The sequence below is a fragment of the Eucyclogobius newberryi genome, unplaced genomic scaffold (assembly GCF_026437365.1).
Source record: "Eucyclogobius newberryi isolate DKJ021-1_F unplaced genomic scaffold, fEucNew1.0.hap1 SCAF_4, whole genome shotgun sequence".
Classification (NCBI taxonomy): Eukaryota; Metazoa; Chordata; class Actinopteri; order Gobiiformes; family Gobiidae; genus Eucyclogobius; species Eucyclogobius newberryi.
The window spans coordinates 10070116-10087890 of NW_027316056.1; the positions used below are offsets into that span (position 1 = coordinate 10070116).

Here is a 17775-nt window from a genome sequence, read left to right on the forward strand (position 1 = left end):
ACCGTTTTCAAAAGAGCAACACTTTAAGACAAAGACTGGTTCACCCCAAGGACAAGATGCCGACACAAAAACAGAGCAATGTAGTTTATTCTATCTAATGCAGACTAAACAGACAGTGAGATTACCCTCAGATGAAATTTAAAACTGGACAAGTTTGTTAAGACTTTTGGACCAAATGAGACAACTATGCCGAACTACAAGTTTAGGACTAATTATATTGTTTGTTATCTTTCAGTGTCTTGTTCTGTGTTGTGTGGGTTTTGTAATTAAAACAAGTTTTTAAAAAAGTAAAGCAATGTACCGGTAGTTCTCTGAAATGGTCCTTGGTCAGTTGGCAATGCAGATGTAGCCCTCTTGCCTCACTGCCAGAAGATTTCCAGTTTGATTCCCAGAATGAACATGGCCTTTCTGAGTGGGGTTCACATGTTCCTCCTCTACAACTTTTTCATAGTTTTGTTAGTACAAGTTAATGCATTTACAAGTAAACATAAAAATATGAGAGTAAAAATGAAAACTGTACAAAACAAAATGGTTTATTGACCCTGTTGATTGACACAAAATATTCAGGTAAAATAAAAATGGCTTTAACCAACACAAATATCCCTTTCCAACGAATACAGAGTGATTGTTCAAGTATCAACATTAGTTGGTAGAAATAAACCTAACAGAGACAGTAGAGAAATAAGGTGCGATTCAAACAATGTACATAAAGGCCGTGGCTGCAGAGCCGCGGCACGGTCAAATAGCCCAGCGGTTTCAGGAGCCGCGGCAAGGCCATATAGCCACATGGCTAACCCTAACCTAACCTTAACCCTAACCTTAACCCTAACCCTGACCCTAACCCTAACCCTAACCCTAACCCTAACCCTAACCCGGCGCGGTCTAACCCGGCGCGGTCAAATAGCGCAGCAGTTTCAGGAGCCGCTGCACAAAATAACATGGCAGTTTCGGCCCTGCGCCGCGGCTCTGTAGACACTCCCGCACATAAAAAAAAAAAAGTGTCGGCAGTTTGGTTTATAATGTAGTATTAACATATTTTGCATGGAATTTTGTAATGGTTACTAATGATTCAGGAAACACTTAATTTTATGTCTTAAAACACCCAAATGGATGTGTATATCTTTTGAAGTGCTTCACAAACGTCCATTCATCCTTTTCACACACTTGTACTGCTGCCCCGGGCATAAATAAAATCTGATAAAAAACATTTTCAAGGCAAATATTAGGATTCACAAACGTGTCAGAAATTGGTCTTCTGAATTTCATAGCGACCTTCATAAAAAGCTGCATTGGAGCAACTTGTGGTCATTGTTTCCCACGTTAGTGTTCCGACTTCAGAGCGCTCCAGCTGAATCAACTGGTATGTAAACATGGTTAAAGCCGTTTTGTAAGAGCAACTTTGAAAAGAAATCTGACCTCCACATGCTGTCTTCATCTAATAATTAAACATTTTATCATTTAAAAAATAGCCATGTGAGTCACTACAGTGCATTCGGTAATGTACAGCCTTATTTCAAAAAGGATTAAATTCCTTATTTGCCTCAAGGGACATCGCCTGCGTCACCTTTGTGTCTGAAAAATCTGATCTAAAGTTGGACAAAATGAACCGATCAATGGGAAAACTAGTGACGTGCTGGAGGATTTGTTAGAGCGAGAAATGAGTTAGAAAGGTTTAAATACTTCCTTATTTTACAGTTTGAGAATGCGATATCCCAGCTTTAAGGCAAAACTGTAGGCTAAAGGAATGTTAACATCAACCAAATGCAACAAATGTCCACATTGTTTATGTGGAGGTTCTATTGTTGTAAAACGTCACAGTTTCTCTCTGATGTGAAGTTGAAGTCTCTCGACCATCTGCCTGGAACACTACCCACTTTAGCCAGTTTATGCATGTATAGTGAGGAATTTAGCATGATGGAGGAGTCTGAAATTTTGGGGGTTGAAGATCTAGAGAAGATCTGTGCTGTCCGTGCTGCAGATGTGTGCAAACCTGGACAGGAACCCATTTCAGAAGAACCAGCCAGAGTGTCCAGTGAGAGTTGACCTCAAGCCCAAGTGTTTTTCAGTTTACCTTCACAGTTTTCCCCTGTTTATTTACTGTAAATCCTTTAAATCCTCGTAAAACACATTGAGGTTTAGTCCTGTCCCTGAGCCGCTCCTCCCATCACCAGTCTGTGAAACATTGAGCTCTCGTTTTGACAAAGAACTGAAGGAGAATCAAACTCCAGCACCTGACCTGCGCCCATCACCAGCACGCGGTCACAGTCCAAAATAGTGTTTATCCTGCAAGAGAAGGAAAAAAGTTCAACAAAAAAATCTATCAACTTTTCTATTGTCCTGATGAACACAAACTCGTTTTGCTGTGTGAGGATGCCCATCGTGTTTTTTAAACTTCCTATAAGTTATCTGTCCTTTTCCTCTGTATCTACCTGCGTTGCAACAATGATTTCCCCATGTGTGGACAATAAAGGAATATCTTATCTTATCTTATCTTATCTTGTCTGTAGGGGACACTCACTTGAGAGTGATAGCGTTACATTTTCATAATTGTATTTTTGTAATCACTTACATAAATCTACTTGTATTGTAAATATTCTGTTTAAAATGTTTTCATATGTCAAACTTTAGAGGTGAAGCCGCAGGTCTCTCACTATAAAAAGGAGGCTTACGCACAAGTCGGCCTGTTTGCAGCCTGAGGAGGCCACGTCGTCCGACTGAAACACATTGGTGGGTATTTTAAGCTAAAAGCCATGCTACAATAACGGCTTTTTAATTATCTTTTTTATCAATCAACAGAGTGCACTGGTTTTTCTTGTCTATGAAAATACTCAACATCCAAATGATATCCATATCTAAATGAGCACCTGTTTCAACATGACAAACATTAATAAACTGCAATTATCTGTGCAGTTTTAAACACCTCATCCATTTTTTGAACAAGAATGTTGCCCCAGACCTTGAAACAGTCTGATAAATATGGCAGAATAAGTGAAGTGATTCGATGAGTTGAGCATGTTTCATTTCTTGGCCCATAATCTTTATTTAACACAGGACAGTGTAGCGTGAAATGAGGGCGAGAGACGGAAGGACATTCAGCAACTGGCTGGAGTCGGAACCAAACTCGCAACGCTGCTGCCAGCACAACAAACTATATTTATTTTCTGACACATATAAATGTAATGACTGTTCTGGCACATGGATTACCACCAGAAAGCATCAAGAGTGTTTTGAGGAAAGGGATTGCAGCTAATTTACACATATTTTTGTGTATTTTTAGCAGCCCGCATGTATTTTGGATGCAGCCGGTCTCCTGTCTGTGCTTATTTGACCAAACAGAGCAGGTTCACACTCACGCAATGACACAGAGAAGTACTCGTCTAATTACCTAGAAACAGCTCAAGAATGAGTCAATGATTCAATCTTTCCACAGAAAACAATGTGTGATGATGATTTGGATTTATGCAGGTCCCAAACTGCCCTTGACTTGAGTTTAATGTACAGTAATTACGCCATAAAAATATTTATTTAAAAAAAACATAGTGTGGCATAATGTAGAAGCTTTAACCATTAATTATTCCATTGCCATTCTGAAAAAAAGAAACAACAAAACTGTAAACGTTTGAAAGCTTGTCACGTGGTAACTTGAGATGACCAACATTTATAATAAAAATAATGATGATCTCTTTCTGATATGCTCTGTTTTTTTATCATGGATTATGAATTGTTGTTACTTAATCTCTGTCATGCCTTTAAACTCTTAATATTTCAATGTTCTAAAAGTCTTTGGGGATAATGAATGGGACTTTTACTTCTGGGACCACAAGGGGCTTCGAAGTGTTGACCTCCAGTAGTTTGAGCCTCTACGGAAAAGGATGATGTACCAAATCTCTTCTTGTACGTTTGTCTGTTTGCTGTTTGCTTTTGAAACGATAATATTCACCTGTGTGCGATGGTGAGCACAGTTTTGTCTCTGAACGTCTCTCTAATCGTCTGCTGGAGAAGTTTGTCAGTTTTCTGGTCCACGCTGGCTGTAGCTTCATCTATACACAGCACCTACAAAAGAAAAGAAAACATTTAATCTAGGAAGTAGTAATAGCTTTGGACTGAGAGGCAGCTCAGATTTACTCCAGTAAGTTTTTGAAGAAATTGTATGTCTTGTAGTAGTTTCAGGACTGCATACTACCACTAACACTTGAGTAATATTTAGTTTGAGTAAAATGTTTTCGTTCCTCTTCCCACTGCGAGTAATTCCAAAGTAAGCTTTACGTTATGAGTCAGAATTTTCAAGGGGAATAATATCTCAATTATATAAATGCATTCATAATCTGGATAACTTTTCTACTATATACCGGTACTTTGAAAAATAGATAGGAAAGAGAAGGTCATTTTATTTTGATGGACAAAGAATGGGAAAATATATGTACTTCACAGTCGAGAACCACAAAATTACATGTTTGGAGGAAATTCTGTCATGTCATGTGTCAATGTGTCATGTTTTTCATAACACCATGTCAAAGTGCCCATAATTCACAAGGAAATGTTAACTATTTAAGAAACTGTGGCAGTCAGGAGGCAAATCACTATTATGTGTTTTAGGACTGTCCTGTTGCTGAGAAATATTGGACTGAGGTCAATAAAGTGCTATATCATCATCACACTGGAATTCAGAACTATGTATTTGGGCTTCAAAACTCCTGCCATGGACGCAGTAAATGGATACATTTGGAGCAGACTCAAACTGCACCGACGATGAAGAACTGGACCCATATTATAACTGACATTAGAAACACCTTTTGACAGACTCTGGACCGGATGTGTGGCTCTTTGTTTTGCATTGTCTGCATTTAAAATTGAAAAAAAAAATAGAAGATAACAAAATTTGAAAAGAAAGTGATGTTGACGATATGAAATAATTTGAACATCTGTGTTTCTTGCCCCGCTACTTCAGATTTAATTTAGTTTTTCAAATTTTTGTGTTTATTCTTTGAAAATACCAGATTTTTGGAGAACTACGTTTACTTGAAGGATCTTGAAGTAAAGTTATCCTTACTGTACAAGTTTAGGCTGCTCCAGCACCTCTGCTGAAGTAGTAAGTACCAGTAATGTGCTGTACAAAAGTGTAGTCATAATAATCGGATTGAGGTTTCTTGTCTAATGAAGTGAAGTGGTGATTCTAATGGTCATCCTTGAAAAAGAGGTTTCGATCTCAAAAGCTTTTGCCTGGTTCAATAAAGGTTAATAAATAAATAAAGACATGAATTATACCTTGGCCTGAGTGAGAAGCGCTCTGGCTAAACACAGCAGCTGCCTCTGTCCCACTGAGAAAGACTTTCCTCTCTCTCCCACCTCTGCATCCAGACCTCCTGAACACAACAAACACACACTTACTTCAATTCATTAATTCATTAAAATCTGCTTCATCAGCTTCAAAAGGTTAGGTGTTCAAATAAAATAAATTATCTGGTGGCACAATTCACTTAAGTTTCATGTATGTTTAATTTTTGTTTGAATCTTTCTCCGTTTGAGCAGGTTTAGTTTAAAGTCTCATCTAATCCTGATTTAGGCCTGTTAAAGCCCTAGACAAGTCCTTTTTATTTGCCTCTTTAGTCCTTGTTTTGTCCAGTTTGAGCCCTGCATTTACATGTCCTCATTTGGTTTGCGACAAATCAGAGATGCTTAGAACTAGGTTACAGTTTATTTTTCTATTTTCTTCATCTTCGTCTTTTCAGTCACAATAATTTAACAGGTAAAGTTAGTTTGTGGATTAGGCCCATCCCAGTGGCTTTAGGCGGTTATTAATTCATTTAGTTCACCTAAACATGTCTGAACAAGGCATGATTGAAGTTCTGTCGTAACATTTGATTTTTCCATTAAAGTGAAAGACATTGTGAACTTGTTTTGTGGAGGGTGGAACACTAAAACTATAAAACGCAGTGAGTCAGTTTGTGTTTGAAGACACAGACACGCCTCATTCAAGACAACAACATTAAATACTATTAGAGATTATTGAAGAGAGATGAGCAGCAGAAATGTGACAGGAACGAAGAACAACCCAAAGAAAACATTACTCACACAAGAATGAGTAAATTACTATTTGGGAATTAGCCTGTATTCAGATACTTGTTCAAATATTATTAAACCATTTTGACTTACCGGTATTCTAAATATATACTCTGGGGACTGCAAGATAAACCGTACAATATCAAAATCACAATATCACAATTCATATGGGGGGTGTGTGTGTGTGTGTGTGTGTGTGTGTGTGTGTGTATATAAATTACATTTGAACAGAATGTTACACCGTTCATCCCTCGGAGAATCTAATTGGAATTCCTACAGGTGACTCAAATTTAACTTTGCAGAGTAATCGTTTACCTCGAGGGCACTGTAGTACGTAGCTACGCACGTTTTTGATATTTTTTATTATAGCATATACAAATACAGAAAGAAGTTCCAAGCCCCAGGTCTTTCTTGGCGACGTCATAGGAACGTCATCACACACGTCGATATCTAGGTGGAGCCCCAGTCACCAACACAACCCCTGAAGAAGCTTCCTGGTTGGGTTGGGAGCGAAACTCTTGGCTGTTTAAAACAAAGTAGGTCCAGTTGTGTTTGAATCAACTGCTTTCATTCTAATGATATGCCTGTATGTCTCAAAACTGTCATAAGTTTATAGCATATAACATTTTTCTCTCTTTTCCCTTTTCTCTCTTTTAAATTGTCTTCGCTATGGTGCATGTGTCTGCACTAGTGTCTATAATATAAAATGAAATGAATGAATTAAATTTTACAGACGTGTGTTAAAGATCATTTGTTATACTGTACCAATGGTCTGGTACAGGGGGTTAATTTATAGTGTACAGTGTTTCTCACCAATCCTGTGCACGGTGGCGCTGAGGTGGCACTGCTCCAGAACGTCCTGCAGCTGCTGCTCTGAGTGTCTGTCACAGGGGTCCAGGTTCTGCCGCACAGAGCCACTGAACAGGAACGGGTCCTGAGGGATGATGGCCAGCCTCGACCTGCAGGGTGCACCAACACTGTGTTCAATCATAATTCTTTGTCCGAGTTGTATTGTTTATCTAAAAGAAAATAATTATCTGAACTCTTTTTAATCATTTAAATCATGTTCAAGTGATGCTACCGCAATTCTCCAATTGGATAAATATGAAACAATATTTGATCTGCTAATAACAATTATTTTGTAGCAATTATTTTTCAATTAGTCGCCTAGTTAAATTATTACTTTTATTGTACATTGAGATTTAAAAAAACAACAACTTATCAACCAAATAAAGGTTTAAATTTGGATACTGGAGGCTTCTAGATAGAGAATATTTTCAAATAAATTGTACTGATGACATTTTGACAATTTTTTGATTTAATAATGTATTTTGGTGTGCGTCTTGTCGATTATTCATTGAAGCCCAAGCCATAAACATGCATAAAGATCTGCATTTTCCCCCGTAGCAACAGAGCAGACTCCTTATGTCCAGTGCTTCTCAGGAGGCTCTCATGACATTATGCCATTTCCCACCTGAGTTGATGAAGTCCGACGGTGCTGATGTCGAGTCCGTCCAGTAAAATCTGTCCCTGGGTCAGCTCCACCATCCGAAACAGAGCCAGGAACAAAGAGGACTTTCCCGAGCCGGTCCGGCCCACGATGCCCACCTTCTCCCCGGGCCGGACCACCAGGCTCACTGCCTCCAGGGCGTTTGGAAGCCCCTCCCTGTAACACAGCACCACCGAGCGAAACTCCACCCAGCCTTGCTCCGGCCAACCAGGAGGCAGCTGTGGAGAAATGAGCAAAATGATACAGAATAAATGTATTGACTTTTCAAACAGAAGCGTAAACTGTGACAAATGAGTGAGTTGCTAAGGATAAGATTTGGCACTTTGGACCCTGGCAGGTAGAGGTGAAGGGAATTATATCCTCACAGGGTCTAGATCAGGGGTTCCCAAACATTCAGGCCAGGACCCCCAAGATAACCAGGACCCCCACCACAAACTGCAGTAAAAATCTTAAAGTCTATATGACAGGTTAAACTACACATTTCATTTAAACGTAGTGAACACAATTATATTTCAGAAACTTCTAAACATTTTGCCTATTTGTCCCCACTTTGACCAAAATCCATATAAATTACACAAACAGTTATGATTTGACAAACAGTAATACCACACCTTTATTTTGTTGAATGATTGTTTGTCAACTGGCAACAGGATAACCTTCATATAGACTAAGTGGCAAATTATCAGGTTTAATTGTATTTGTTTGAGTAGTAATTGTGTTATTTCACTAACATGTACCGTTTTCAATAAAAACAAACTTACTTACAAAAAATTAACCTTTTAGACAAAAATTAAAACTAAAGCATGTTGTTGTTTTTTCAAATGTTTTATGGTTTTAATGTACTAAAGAAATATTTTTCAAAAACATGGAAGTTTTGGAAATGTTCCTTTAACTATAATATTACAGTCTGGCATAAACATATCACGTGGAAGATGAGGTAAGAGTGAAGGCGACAGGCAGTGGAAATGGCTTGATGATGGAGAGAGAGAGAGAGTGTAAAATGGTCTCACGTCAGAGGTGTGGTCCTGGGGCTCCGTGGGCAGGTCAGTGCAGTATTCCTCTGTCCGCTCCACACTCACCATCTGCATCTCCGTCTGAGTGAAGCTGGAGATGAGATCAGCCAAGAGCAGCGTGATGGAGAGAGCGTAGGACAGCGATAGACCTACCAGACCTGCAGGGGGAGACAAACTACTACAAAATCACTGCTGGACAATGGGAGTGTCTGAATATGTACTGTGTATTTATTGTTTAGGATAAAAATACACTAGTCAGACACGTTACTTTGCTACTAAATGTTACTATAGTTATATGTTATCAATATTAACATAACTCTTTTCATGTGATGAACTCTCCACTCAAGACTCAAGTCCACTAAATCCCACAAGATTTTTTATGCATTTCCTTCATCGATTCATTTTTGCTTGTGTTTTTGTGAAGACAAAGCTTTTAGCATCTGATAAGAGACATCACACAATCAGGTCACATCAATAATAAGATGCAAGGCTTATAGAGTTATGCACAAGTGGCTTATTATTAGAAGAAAATAACAAGCTGTGCCTTTACATTAAACATATATCAAACTATATATTTAGTGAAAGATGATTTGATTAATTGATAATCGTGATTATTCAGGTCACAATATAATCCTAAGAATAAAAAATATTAATTGGGACAATTTTAGAAGCAAAATTAAGTATTTTTAGTTCAATATATTATCCATAATTAGACTTAAATGTACAGAACTTTTTTATCTGACTGTTTTTGTTATATTTAACTTTATTTTGTTTTTCAGACAGATCAGTATTGTAAAACTGCTCATAAACTGGAGGAACAGTAACATGTTAAACCACGTGAATGATAGAAGATTTATTTCACTGTTGTTTGGTCACAGTCTCAATAATCGTGAATAAACATTAAATTGTGATTTTTTTTTCAAACATTTTATATCATGACATCCCCAAGTGAAACCTGTAGAGATTTAAGAAGAAATCGACACATATTTCTCTTCACACAGGCGTCTTACATGATATGTAGGTAATGTGATTATTCCATGAATCTTTTACAATGTTTTGTTTCAAGGAATATTTCTGTGAGTTGTGTTTCTCACCGGGGTCGACTGACTTGTACTGATGTTGAACCACAGCAATGGCGGCGAGGCCCGTCACTACGGCAACGCCAATGAACTGCAGTCGGATGTAAAGCCACTGCGTCGCCGCGTTGGAGACGAACAGACAGCGCTGGTTCTGCTCCAGACGCCGCACACTCTCCTCCTGAAACCTGCAGCAAGTACAACTCAGATCAAGGACTGAAACCAGGGTGGAAAAGTATCTAATCGTCATTTCTCTGACAAGCAATGCAAGTAGATTAAAATGTGAACTTTGAAAAGAATACTACCATAAAATCATAAATTGCTAAACACGTCCAAGTACATTAACATTTGAGAGAAGACAGAAATATGAACTTCTAATAAAAGATCCATATGCATTTGAGAACATGTTTAGAACTCTAAACAACAGGGTAATCAGTTTATCAGGTAAATCAGGTAAACAAGATACAGACAGGAGTTTTACAAGTTGACTAGTCAAATATTTCTATTTTACACTTTTAAAGACATTATCAAGCAAATTAAGGTTTAAATATGGTATACCTGGTATTCCAGGTGGAAAATATTTACAAATAAAATGTATTATTTATGGAAAATCTGAAATAGTTTATTCTATTTTGACATTTTGTATTATTATTCGATTCATTGTTCAAAACTATAAACTTAGTGAAACAAACGTTCTGAGACTGCTTTAAAATTGCTACTGGTTCAGCAAATAACAAGCAACAATGTTCAAATCCAAGCGGAATATTTAACAAATTAATGAATCAAAAGTAAAATAAATAAATAATTCAATATAAGTAATAAACATAGGAAGTCCGACAGCTTAATACACTTAATTCCAGACATGACAAGTTAAGATCTATTTATTTGACATGTTTTAATTGAATATTTAATGTTTTGACCTGCCTTAGGACAATAAATTAACTTTCAGCAAAACGCATATGCTGCTGACACATTGATAAATATAAAAATGAATATAAACTGACCTAATCAAAATAAATAAAATACAATATTTTAATCTCTCTCTTGGCTTCTTTCAAAACATACTCTTTATTTAAAGTCAATTTATTTGTCACTATGTTGAGAAAAATGTTCTTACCCAATTTGTTTTTGTTTGTGTGTGTGTGTGTGCTTTCTTTTCCTTTAAGCTAAAGAAAAAAATTATAATTGTGGCCTTTTATTCATTTACTTGGGACAAAAAGTGCAAAGAAACTGTGAATTCGTACCTGGCAGAGCTGCGGCTGGCCCGGATCGTTGCCAGCCCGGTGATGGTTTCGGAGAAGTGCGAGTAAAGCGGGGAGAGCGTGAGACTGCAGAGGCGTTTGAGCTCCCGCGACGTGTGTCTGTAAAACGACTGCACTCTGTAGTAGAGCAGAGCCAGGGGGACCAGCGGCACGAGGATCCAGGGCAGGCCGGCGCTCATCACCGCCAGGATCCCCAGCAGCCCGAACACGTTGGCCAGGAGGATGTTGAGGATGAAGGGGAGGCTGTCGTCGATGCTGTAGACGTCCGAGGAAAAGCGGTTCAGGATGCGGCCGAGGGGAGTCGTGTCGAAGAAACTCACCGTGGCCTGGGGAGAAATTATTTTACTGAGAAAAAAGAGAAAATGTTCAACAGCAGCAACTACAGCTGAGCGATATTGACAAAAAATAATATTCTAATATGTTTTTTGAGTGTCCTAAAGACAATATTCAGACAATATTATGTCAATCCAACTGTAAATGTGTTAAAACATGGCTTTAAACGTGTTAGTTGAGGTTTAAATATCACTTTATATCCTTATTTTAAAGTTTCCAATATAACTTTTTACTTTTTTATTTTTAATCAGCTTTTTGTAGCATTTTTTTCTTACTATAAACGATATACTTGACATTCAACTTTTGCATCATTTCAAAACAACTCATGATAGTATTTAACCCTCTAAATATGACACTATCAGATTGTAATTATACCAAAGTGAACCGATGCATTTTAAAAAATAGACTTAAAACAGCTATAGAAAAGGTAGAACGTTCCACAGCTCCTTCCACTATTGTACAACCGTCACAATATATTAATTTATAACGTCTAATCCAGTAGTACTCATACGTTTCACACCAAGTACAACCTAGGAAAATATTTGGCCCTGCCAGAATCACCAAATCTAAACCGGGTCTAAACCAGCACTGTTCTCGGTCTAAACTATGGCTAAAAGAGGTCTAAAAGGACTACAGAATTGTTTTACTAGTTCTAAACCAGTCCGAACTCAAAAGAAGAAAAAGTGTGGATTAAATTGACTTTATCTTCAGCAAATATTTGAACTGCTGAGTAATTTGCGTAGCACCTGAAGCAGCCCACGTTTGAGAAGGACTGAACTCTAATCTAAAGGTTGAGAGTTGATTCAAGCTCCAAACAGTGCATAGTATTGTTGTATCCTTGGACGAGACACTATTAGTGGTGGCTTGAGAGAATTAATAGTACATTTTATTTATTCGGCAGTAAAAGCACTCAAGAAGTATGATAAGTAGGAGTTTAAAGTGAGGGAATAATGCAATTTAAAATGATAGTCCAAAAAAGTGCTATACGAGACAAACATTTACAATTAGCAGCAGTAGTGACAAATAGTTATAGGAAGTATAGCGATTTGCTTCTCATTTACAGGTTACATAAGATCAATGTATTATTATTATTATTATTTGTTTGACAGAGAGAGACAGGTAAGAGTTTAGAGTTTTCTTTCTCAGTTACAGTTCAAAAGAGTTCAGAGTTCAGACTGTTTTGTCGTTACCTTCAGCACTCGGTCCAGGAGCCTGCTGTGGACGGTGGTCGCGGCGCGGATGGCTCCGTAAGCGAACAGAAATGCTCTCAGTGCAGTGAAGACGGTGTTTGCCACAGCGATCCCTCCGTAAACCGTCAGGTAAAACTTCACGTCTGAGCTCAGGTTATTGAGAGACTGAAGTGACAACAGAGGAGACCTGGAGGAGCAAGAGTTTAAATAATTACAATAAGACACGTAACGATGTAAACAAACATATTTATTTGGCGTTATTGTGAATTGTTATTCTGGACAGAAGTCTATTTTCTGCTCTGGGAATACTAAAAATGATGCATAATCAGCAATTATATAATGACATTTTGTCTCTTTTATTCATATTTTTCATAGAAGTTAACCGATAAATGCAGCATTTTGGCACGTTTTTTTGTTATACATATACTAAAATACTACCAATTACAACATTTACATGAAAAAAGTGTGACTATTTTCATTGCCCCTGTGCCTGGTTCTGTTTGGCAATGATTGTTTTTCTTTCTCAACTGGTTCAGAAGTGTCAGGAAACTTTAAATCAGTGAGTTATTCACTCAAACGCATGTGCACTGACATTTAACTGCACAATTGGCACCTCAAGGCACACTCACGTTTCCCCGTCAATATGGTTGAAAATCAATTTATTATGGATAGCAGAAAAACTTCCCTTTTCTGACCCAAAATAACATGGTAAATACTGTAAAATTAACGGTCTTAACTTTCCACTACAATGCCATTTCCAACATTCGAAGGGATTTTTTTGATGGTCACTCACTGTAATGTTTGTCTGTAATTTGTGGGTTATATTTAAACGGTGTACTTATTCCTGAACTGTGTGTTGAAGGTACGTACACAAGTTGGTGGTGAGAGAAGAGCAGCAGCTGAGGAGAGATGAAGACCGCTGAAGAGGAATCATTGAAACTGCGGGAACCGTTGTTTCTGAGCTGTGAGATCCAGTAGGACAACCACCAGTCGGACACGTTCTTAGTGGCTGAAAAAGGTGAGGAAAGACATTATAAAACACTGAAACAGGAAACATGAGGTCTAGAGGGAAAACCAAAAGGAGATTATGGTTGTAGTAAAAGTGTATTTGAAGTTAAATAGTGTGAAAGAAAATAGTTTGAAGAATTTACTGAAGACAGAAAACAATTATAGTCACAACAATGGCTTTCTGTAGATCACACTTGTTGTTATTGAGGCCAAATTTAGGCCTGATGTGAACTTGGTTTGATGATGTTCAAATCCATGTTTAGTTTCAAGTTTAGCACTGGTTTAGTCCCAATTTCCCAATGGGGAATGTGAGAAAAAGAGGTGGGTATATATTGACAAAATGTAGAGAATATTGTGAATTCTGTTTTGAAGATATGCACAATGTGATTATTGAGTGAAATATTGAATATAATGTCTACACTAAAACGCTACAAAAAGAGCTAAATAAAAACAAAAAATAAAAAAGCTCTGTTGTAAATAGTAGAAAAAGCTTCAGTTGTAGTCATCTGGACTCAGTTTGAAAAATTAGACGTTTCGACTCTCATCCAAGAGTCATTGTCAATAAAAGAATTTAGATCGAGAACTCCGATATTAATACTGTTCTGTGGTAAGACCCACCCATTGGGCGGAGCCTTCCTGAAGTAGAAAGAGTTGTTTGTTTCAACAGAAACTCCCCCCTTGTATCTACCGAGGTAGCCTATTCAGAATCTTAATGACTACATGACTACAACTGAAGCTTTTTCTACTATGGAACACGCCTGGACGAATGAGGGATTACACCGACATATCTCTGTTGTAAACTTTCAATTAATGTTATAATGTGATATTTCTGCACTTTTGTGATTAACTTAACAGAAATTTCACCTTTGTCTGAAAATTAAACCACAACTAATATGTTTAAAGACATGTTTTAACATATTTCTGTTGGATTGACATATCACGTGTGAAACTTCATGTACAGCAAACAAACCAAACCACAATCATACAAAACTACTGAACAAACTCTTCCCAGCTCAATGCAAATAGTTAATAATTGCCTATATCTACTATAGGGATGTGTAAATTATTTAACTCATGTATTCATAAATCATTGAGATGTAAAAGAAAATCCAAACCTTGCATGAGGAGCAGAGACAGAAGCACGGAGGAGGCCAGCGTCGCCCCCACAGACCTCCAGTACGACCGGTACACGCTCCAGGCCAGGCCCCCGACAACCTTCTGCTCTGCCCCCGACGAGTCACTGTCCCTGGGCACAGAGAGCGGCGACAGGGACCCCTCCTCCCCCTCCTCCTCTGGATCTGCATCATCTGGAAATGTACAATAATTACACATTTTATTTGGAAGATAAAGGAATTCATTATGAACCGAATTGGTCCATTAGGTTTCAAGCTGAATCAATGACTGTGATAATTGATTATAACATTTAGCGCAATCATTGCAACATTAGCAACTATTCAAATGTTCTGTAATAATGATTCAGTTTCATGCAGCTAAAATCTGAAACGGTCTTCCTGAAGATGTGAGACAGGTTTTTACTCTGACAGTGTTCAAGTCTAGTCTGTTTAGCTGCGCATATTATTTTATCTGCACTGCTCTCTGTTTTAAAGGAAATTTTATGATAATTATTTACGTTCTTTTTTGTTTTAGTTTCCCGTTTAAGTATTAAAAAAGCATCTATATATTTATCTAACTGTTAGTATCTGTTAGCGACAATTGACTAACTATTTTATAATTCATTCTTTCTCTCTTTCTTTCTATAATTTGCAACTGCTCCCGTCCAAACTAAAATTAGGCTTCATCACATTCTTACAACTCAAGTATACGGTTTATTTTAACGGCCTATTGGAGAATCTGTATTTGACCCATCCTTTATAGTCTCTAATGCAATTCTGGGCCGTTCTGGAGCTAGAATCTTGGCCAGGAGTAAAAGCTGGAGGTCCAAGAGGAAACCCACCAATACACCGGCAGAACTCTTCACCCTTATCACATATTTACCATTTTCATTCTTGCGATTCTCATTTTTCCGAGTCTTTGGTGCAACTTCCACCAAAGGAACAATTTCTGATGGAGGCCCTATGAAACAAAAATTACACAAAATTATAAATACCACACAACATCACGACAGCAGTTACAAAATGTTGATTTAACCTACGGAAAGTGAGAAAATCAAATCAAACAAATAAACTCCCTAGTTCCTAAACCCATGCTTGTACAGAGAGTGAAAGATTGTGTAGGGATGCAGGAGCTGAATGGTCATGAAAACTGACCTTCACCATTTTGTATAAAACCTGCTAATCTTGCAGTTAAATCATATTGTAAACTGGTTGTCTTTTTCAACCAGATTTATATTTCAGTGTCAATTCCCCTGAATGGATACATGCACAGTCTTGATGTTTACATGAATTGCTAATCTATTCACAATACTCAGGCCTTGTCTTCTGTCAGTGTGTCTCTTTAGGTTAAAGGTGGTTAAAGGTGCACTCTGAAACAGTCAGCCACTTGCTTTTCCTAATGGATATCTTGCTGTTTTGCGTTGCTTTAAAATCTCTAATTCTGTATTGTAAATATAATGGTTTGCTCAATTTGTGTTGTGCATTGATAAACAGGAAACGACTGTAGCTAACGGGCGCTATTTGTTTGGTTCATCAAAAGACCACGTTTGGTGAGAAATTCAGAATTATTATTTATATCTGTTTTTTCTCGCCTCGTTTGTTTCCCGAGTCTGTGTTCTCTCTTATCCAGTTATTGAAACGCATATCTCCACTTTAGCTAAAGCGGGCATGGAGAACATTAGACACATCAAAAGATAAGATAAAATAACTTGTATTTGTCCCACAATGGGGAAAATCCAGTGTTGCAACACAGATTAGGTACAGAACCAGATTAGGCACAGAAGTAAATAATTAAAAAAAAAAAGATAGCTGTTAAAAGAGCCTGAAGGGTTCACTTTGTGACACTCTGCACCGACAAACTGACTTAGTTGTACCGCATGCAGGTTAAATATGTAGTTACTTCAACAACCCGTTACAAAAACAAAAATTAATATATAAAAAGCCATTTCTAACCTGTGTTTATGATTTTCCCATCCTCCATCAGGATGACTAGATCAGCTTTATCCACAAACTCGATACGGTGCGTGCAGAGGATCCTGGTCTTTTCTTTCAGAAGGTCCATAACGCACCTCTTCATCAGGTGTTCTGCCACATCCGCGTCCACAGCAGCGAGCGGGTCGTCCAAGAGGTAGATCTCTTTGTCCTGGACAGAAATAATACATACAACAACAAAAAACACACAAATCAAACAGTGGCATAAATAAGCAGTTTTAAATTCTCAAACCTTGATATGTGAGATTTAATTGCACATCTTTGTTTAAATGTTTTAGTATAATTTATACATTTTACAATCAATTAAATATTTAGGGATTAATCAAGACACAGAACAGGCTGGTGTACTTTTTATGCCTTTCCCAATTCCAGAAATATCAGAATAACCCTCACAACAGATCCAGATTTGCTGTATAATATCAACAACATAAGTGTACATGGTTGGTGTTTATTTTACATGTGTGTGTACTGACCATGTAAACAGCTCGGGCCAAAGCGAGTCGGGCTTTCTGTCCTCCGCTCAGAGTCACTCCATTCTCTCCCACCTCTGTCCTGTCACCATTCGGCAAAACCTGCAAGAACAGAATAATACAAAATCAGTACAGAAATACACACAGAACACTTTCATCGACATCATTTCTACATCTTAGAAGAATGGGTTATTCTTCTTCTAGGCAGGAAATCAGTTAGTTTGTAACTTCACTTTTACATTGTCAATGTTCATTTCAATTAAGATTTTTTTTTATATGATTTTGTATAATATTTTCAATTATATACGGTTAATATAGTTATCTATACAAAGTACTTCTGCTGTATTACATAAATATGTGCAACACACATTCAATTTAGCCCTGCACGATTTGGGAAAAATATTGTGATTTATGCTTTAGAATTCTGTTCAAAGTTCCCTTTTTATTTCGTCCGGGAGATCTGACAAAAAGACAAAAATGGGATGAGAAACTAATAAAACAATCCAAAGATATAAACAGATAAAAACATTATTTGTACAGGCCTGCAACATCTCCTTTGTAGGATTGTCAAAAGTATCGAAATTCAGATACTAAGCGATACTAAAACTAATACCGTAACAAGATACTAGATCATTTGCGCAAGTATCGACAAAAAAAAAAAAATCTAAAACTTAATTTAAAAAACTATAATTGTGATATCAAAATTGGTATCGAGAATAGAGAATTATCAAAATTGGTATCGAGAATTA

The 17775-nt window shown here is 37.4% G+C and overlaps 1 protein-coding gene across 1 annotated transcript in view; it reads right to left on the reverse strand.

Moving 5' to 3' along the window:
* Positions 1-1457: 1457 nt before the first annotated feature.
* Positions 1458-17775, reverse strand: part of abcc10 (ATP-binding cassette, sub-family C (CFTR/MRP), member 10) — a 33730-nt gene continuing 17412 nt past the window's right edge. The window contains exons 12-25 of the mRNA XM_072463029.1: positions 17030-17128; positions 16518-16707; positions 15448-15525; positions 14568-14759; positions 13315-13453; positions 12445-12631; positions 10904-11247; positions 9678-9847; positions 8581-8741; positions 7535-7788; positions 6874-7019; positions 5266-5363; positions 3941-4053; positions 1458-2283 (exon numbers count right to left, since the gene is read on the reverse strand). Of these exons, the coding sequence (XP_072319130.1) occupies positions 2136-2283; positions 3941-4053; positions 5266-5363; positions 6874-7019; positions 7535-7788; positions 8581-8741; positions 9678-9847; positions 10904-11247; positions 12445-12631; positions 13315-13453; positions 14568-14759; positions 15448-15525; positions 16518-16707; positions 17030-17128 (2319 nt within the window). The 3' untranslated portion in view covers positions 1458-2135. The remainder of the gene's footprint in view (positions 2284-3940; positions 4054-5265; positions 5364-6873; positions 7020-7534; positions 7789-8580; positions 8742-9677; positions 9848-10903; positions 11248-12444; positions 12632-13314; positions 13454-14567; positions 14760-15447; positions 15526-16517; positions 16708-17029; positions 17129-17775) is intronic.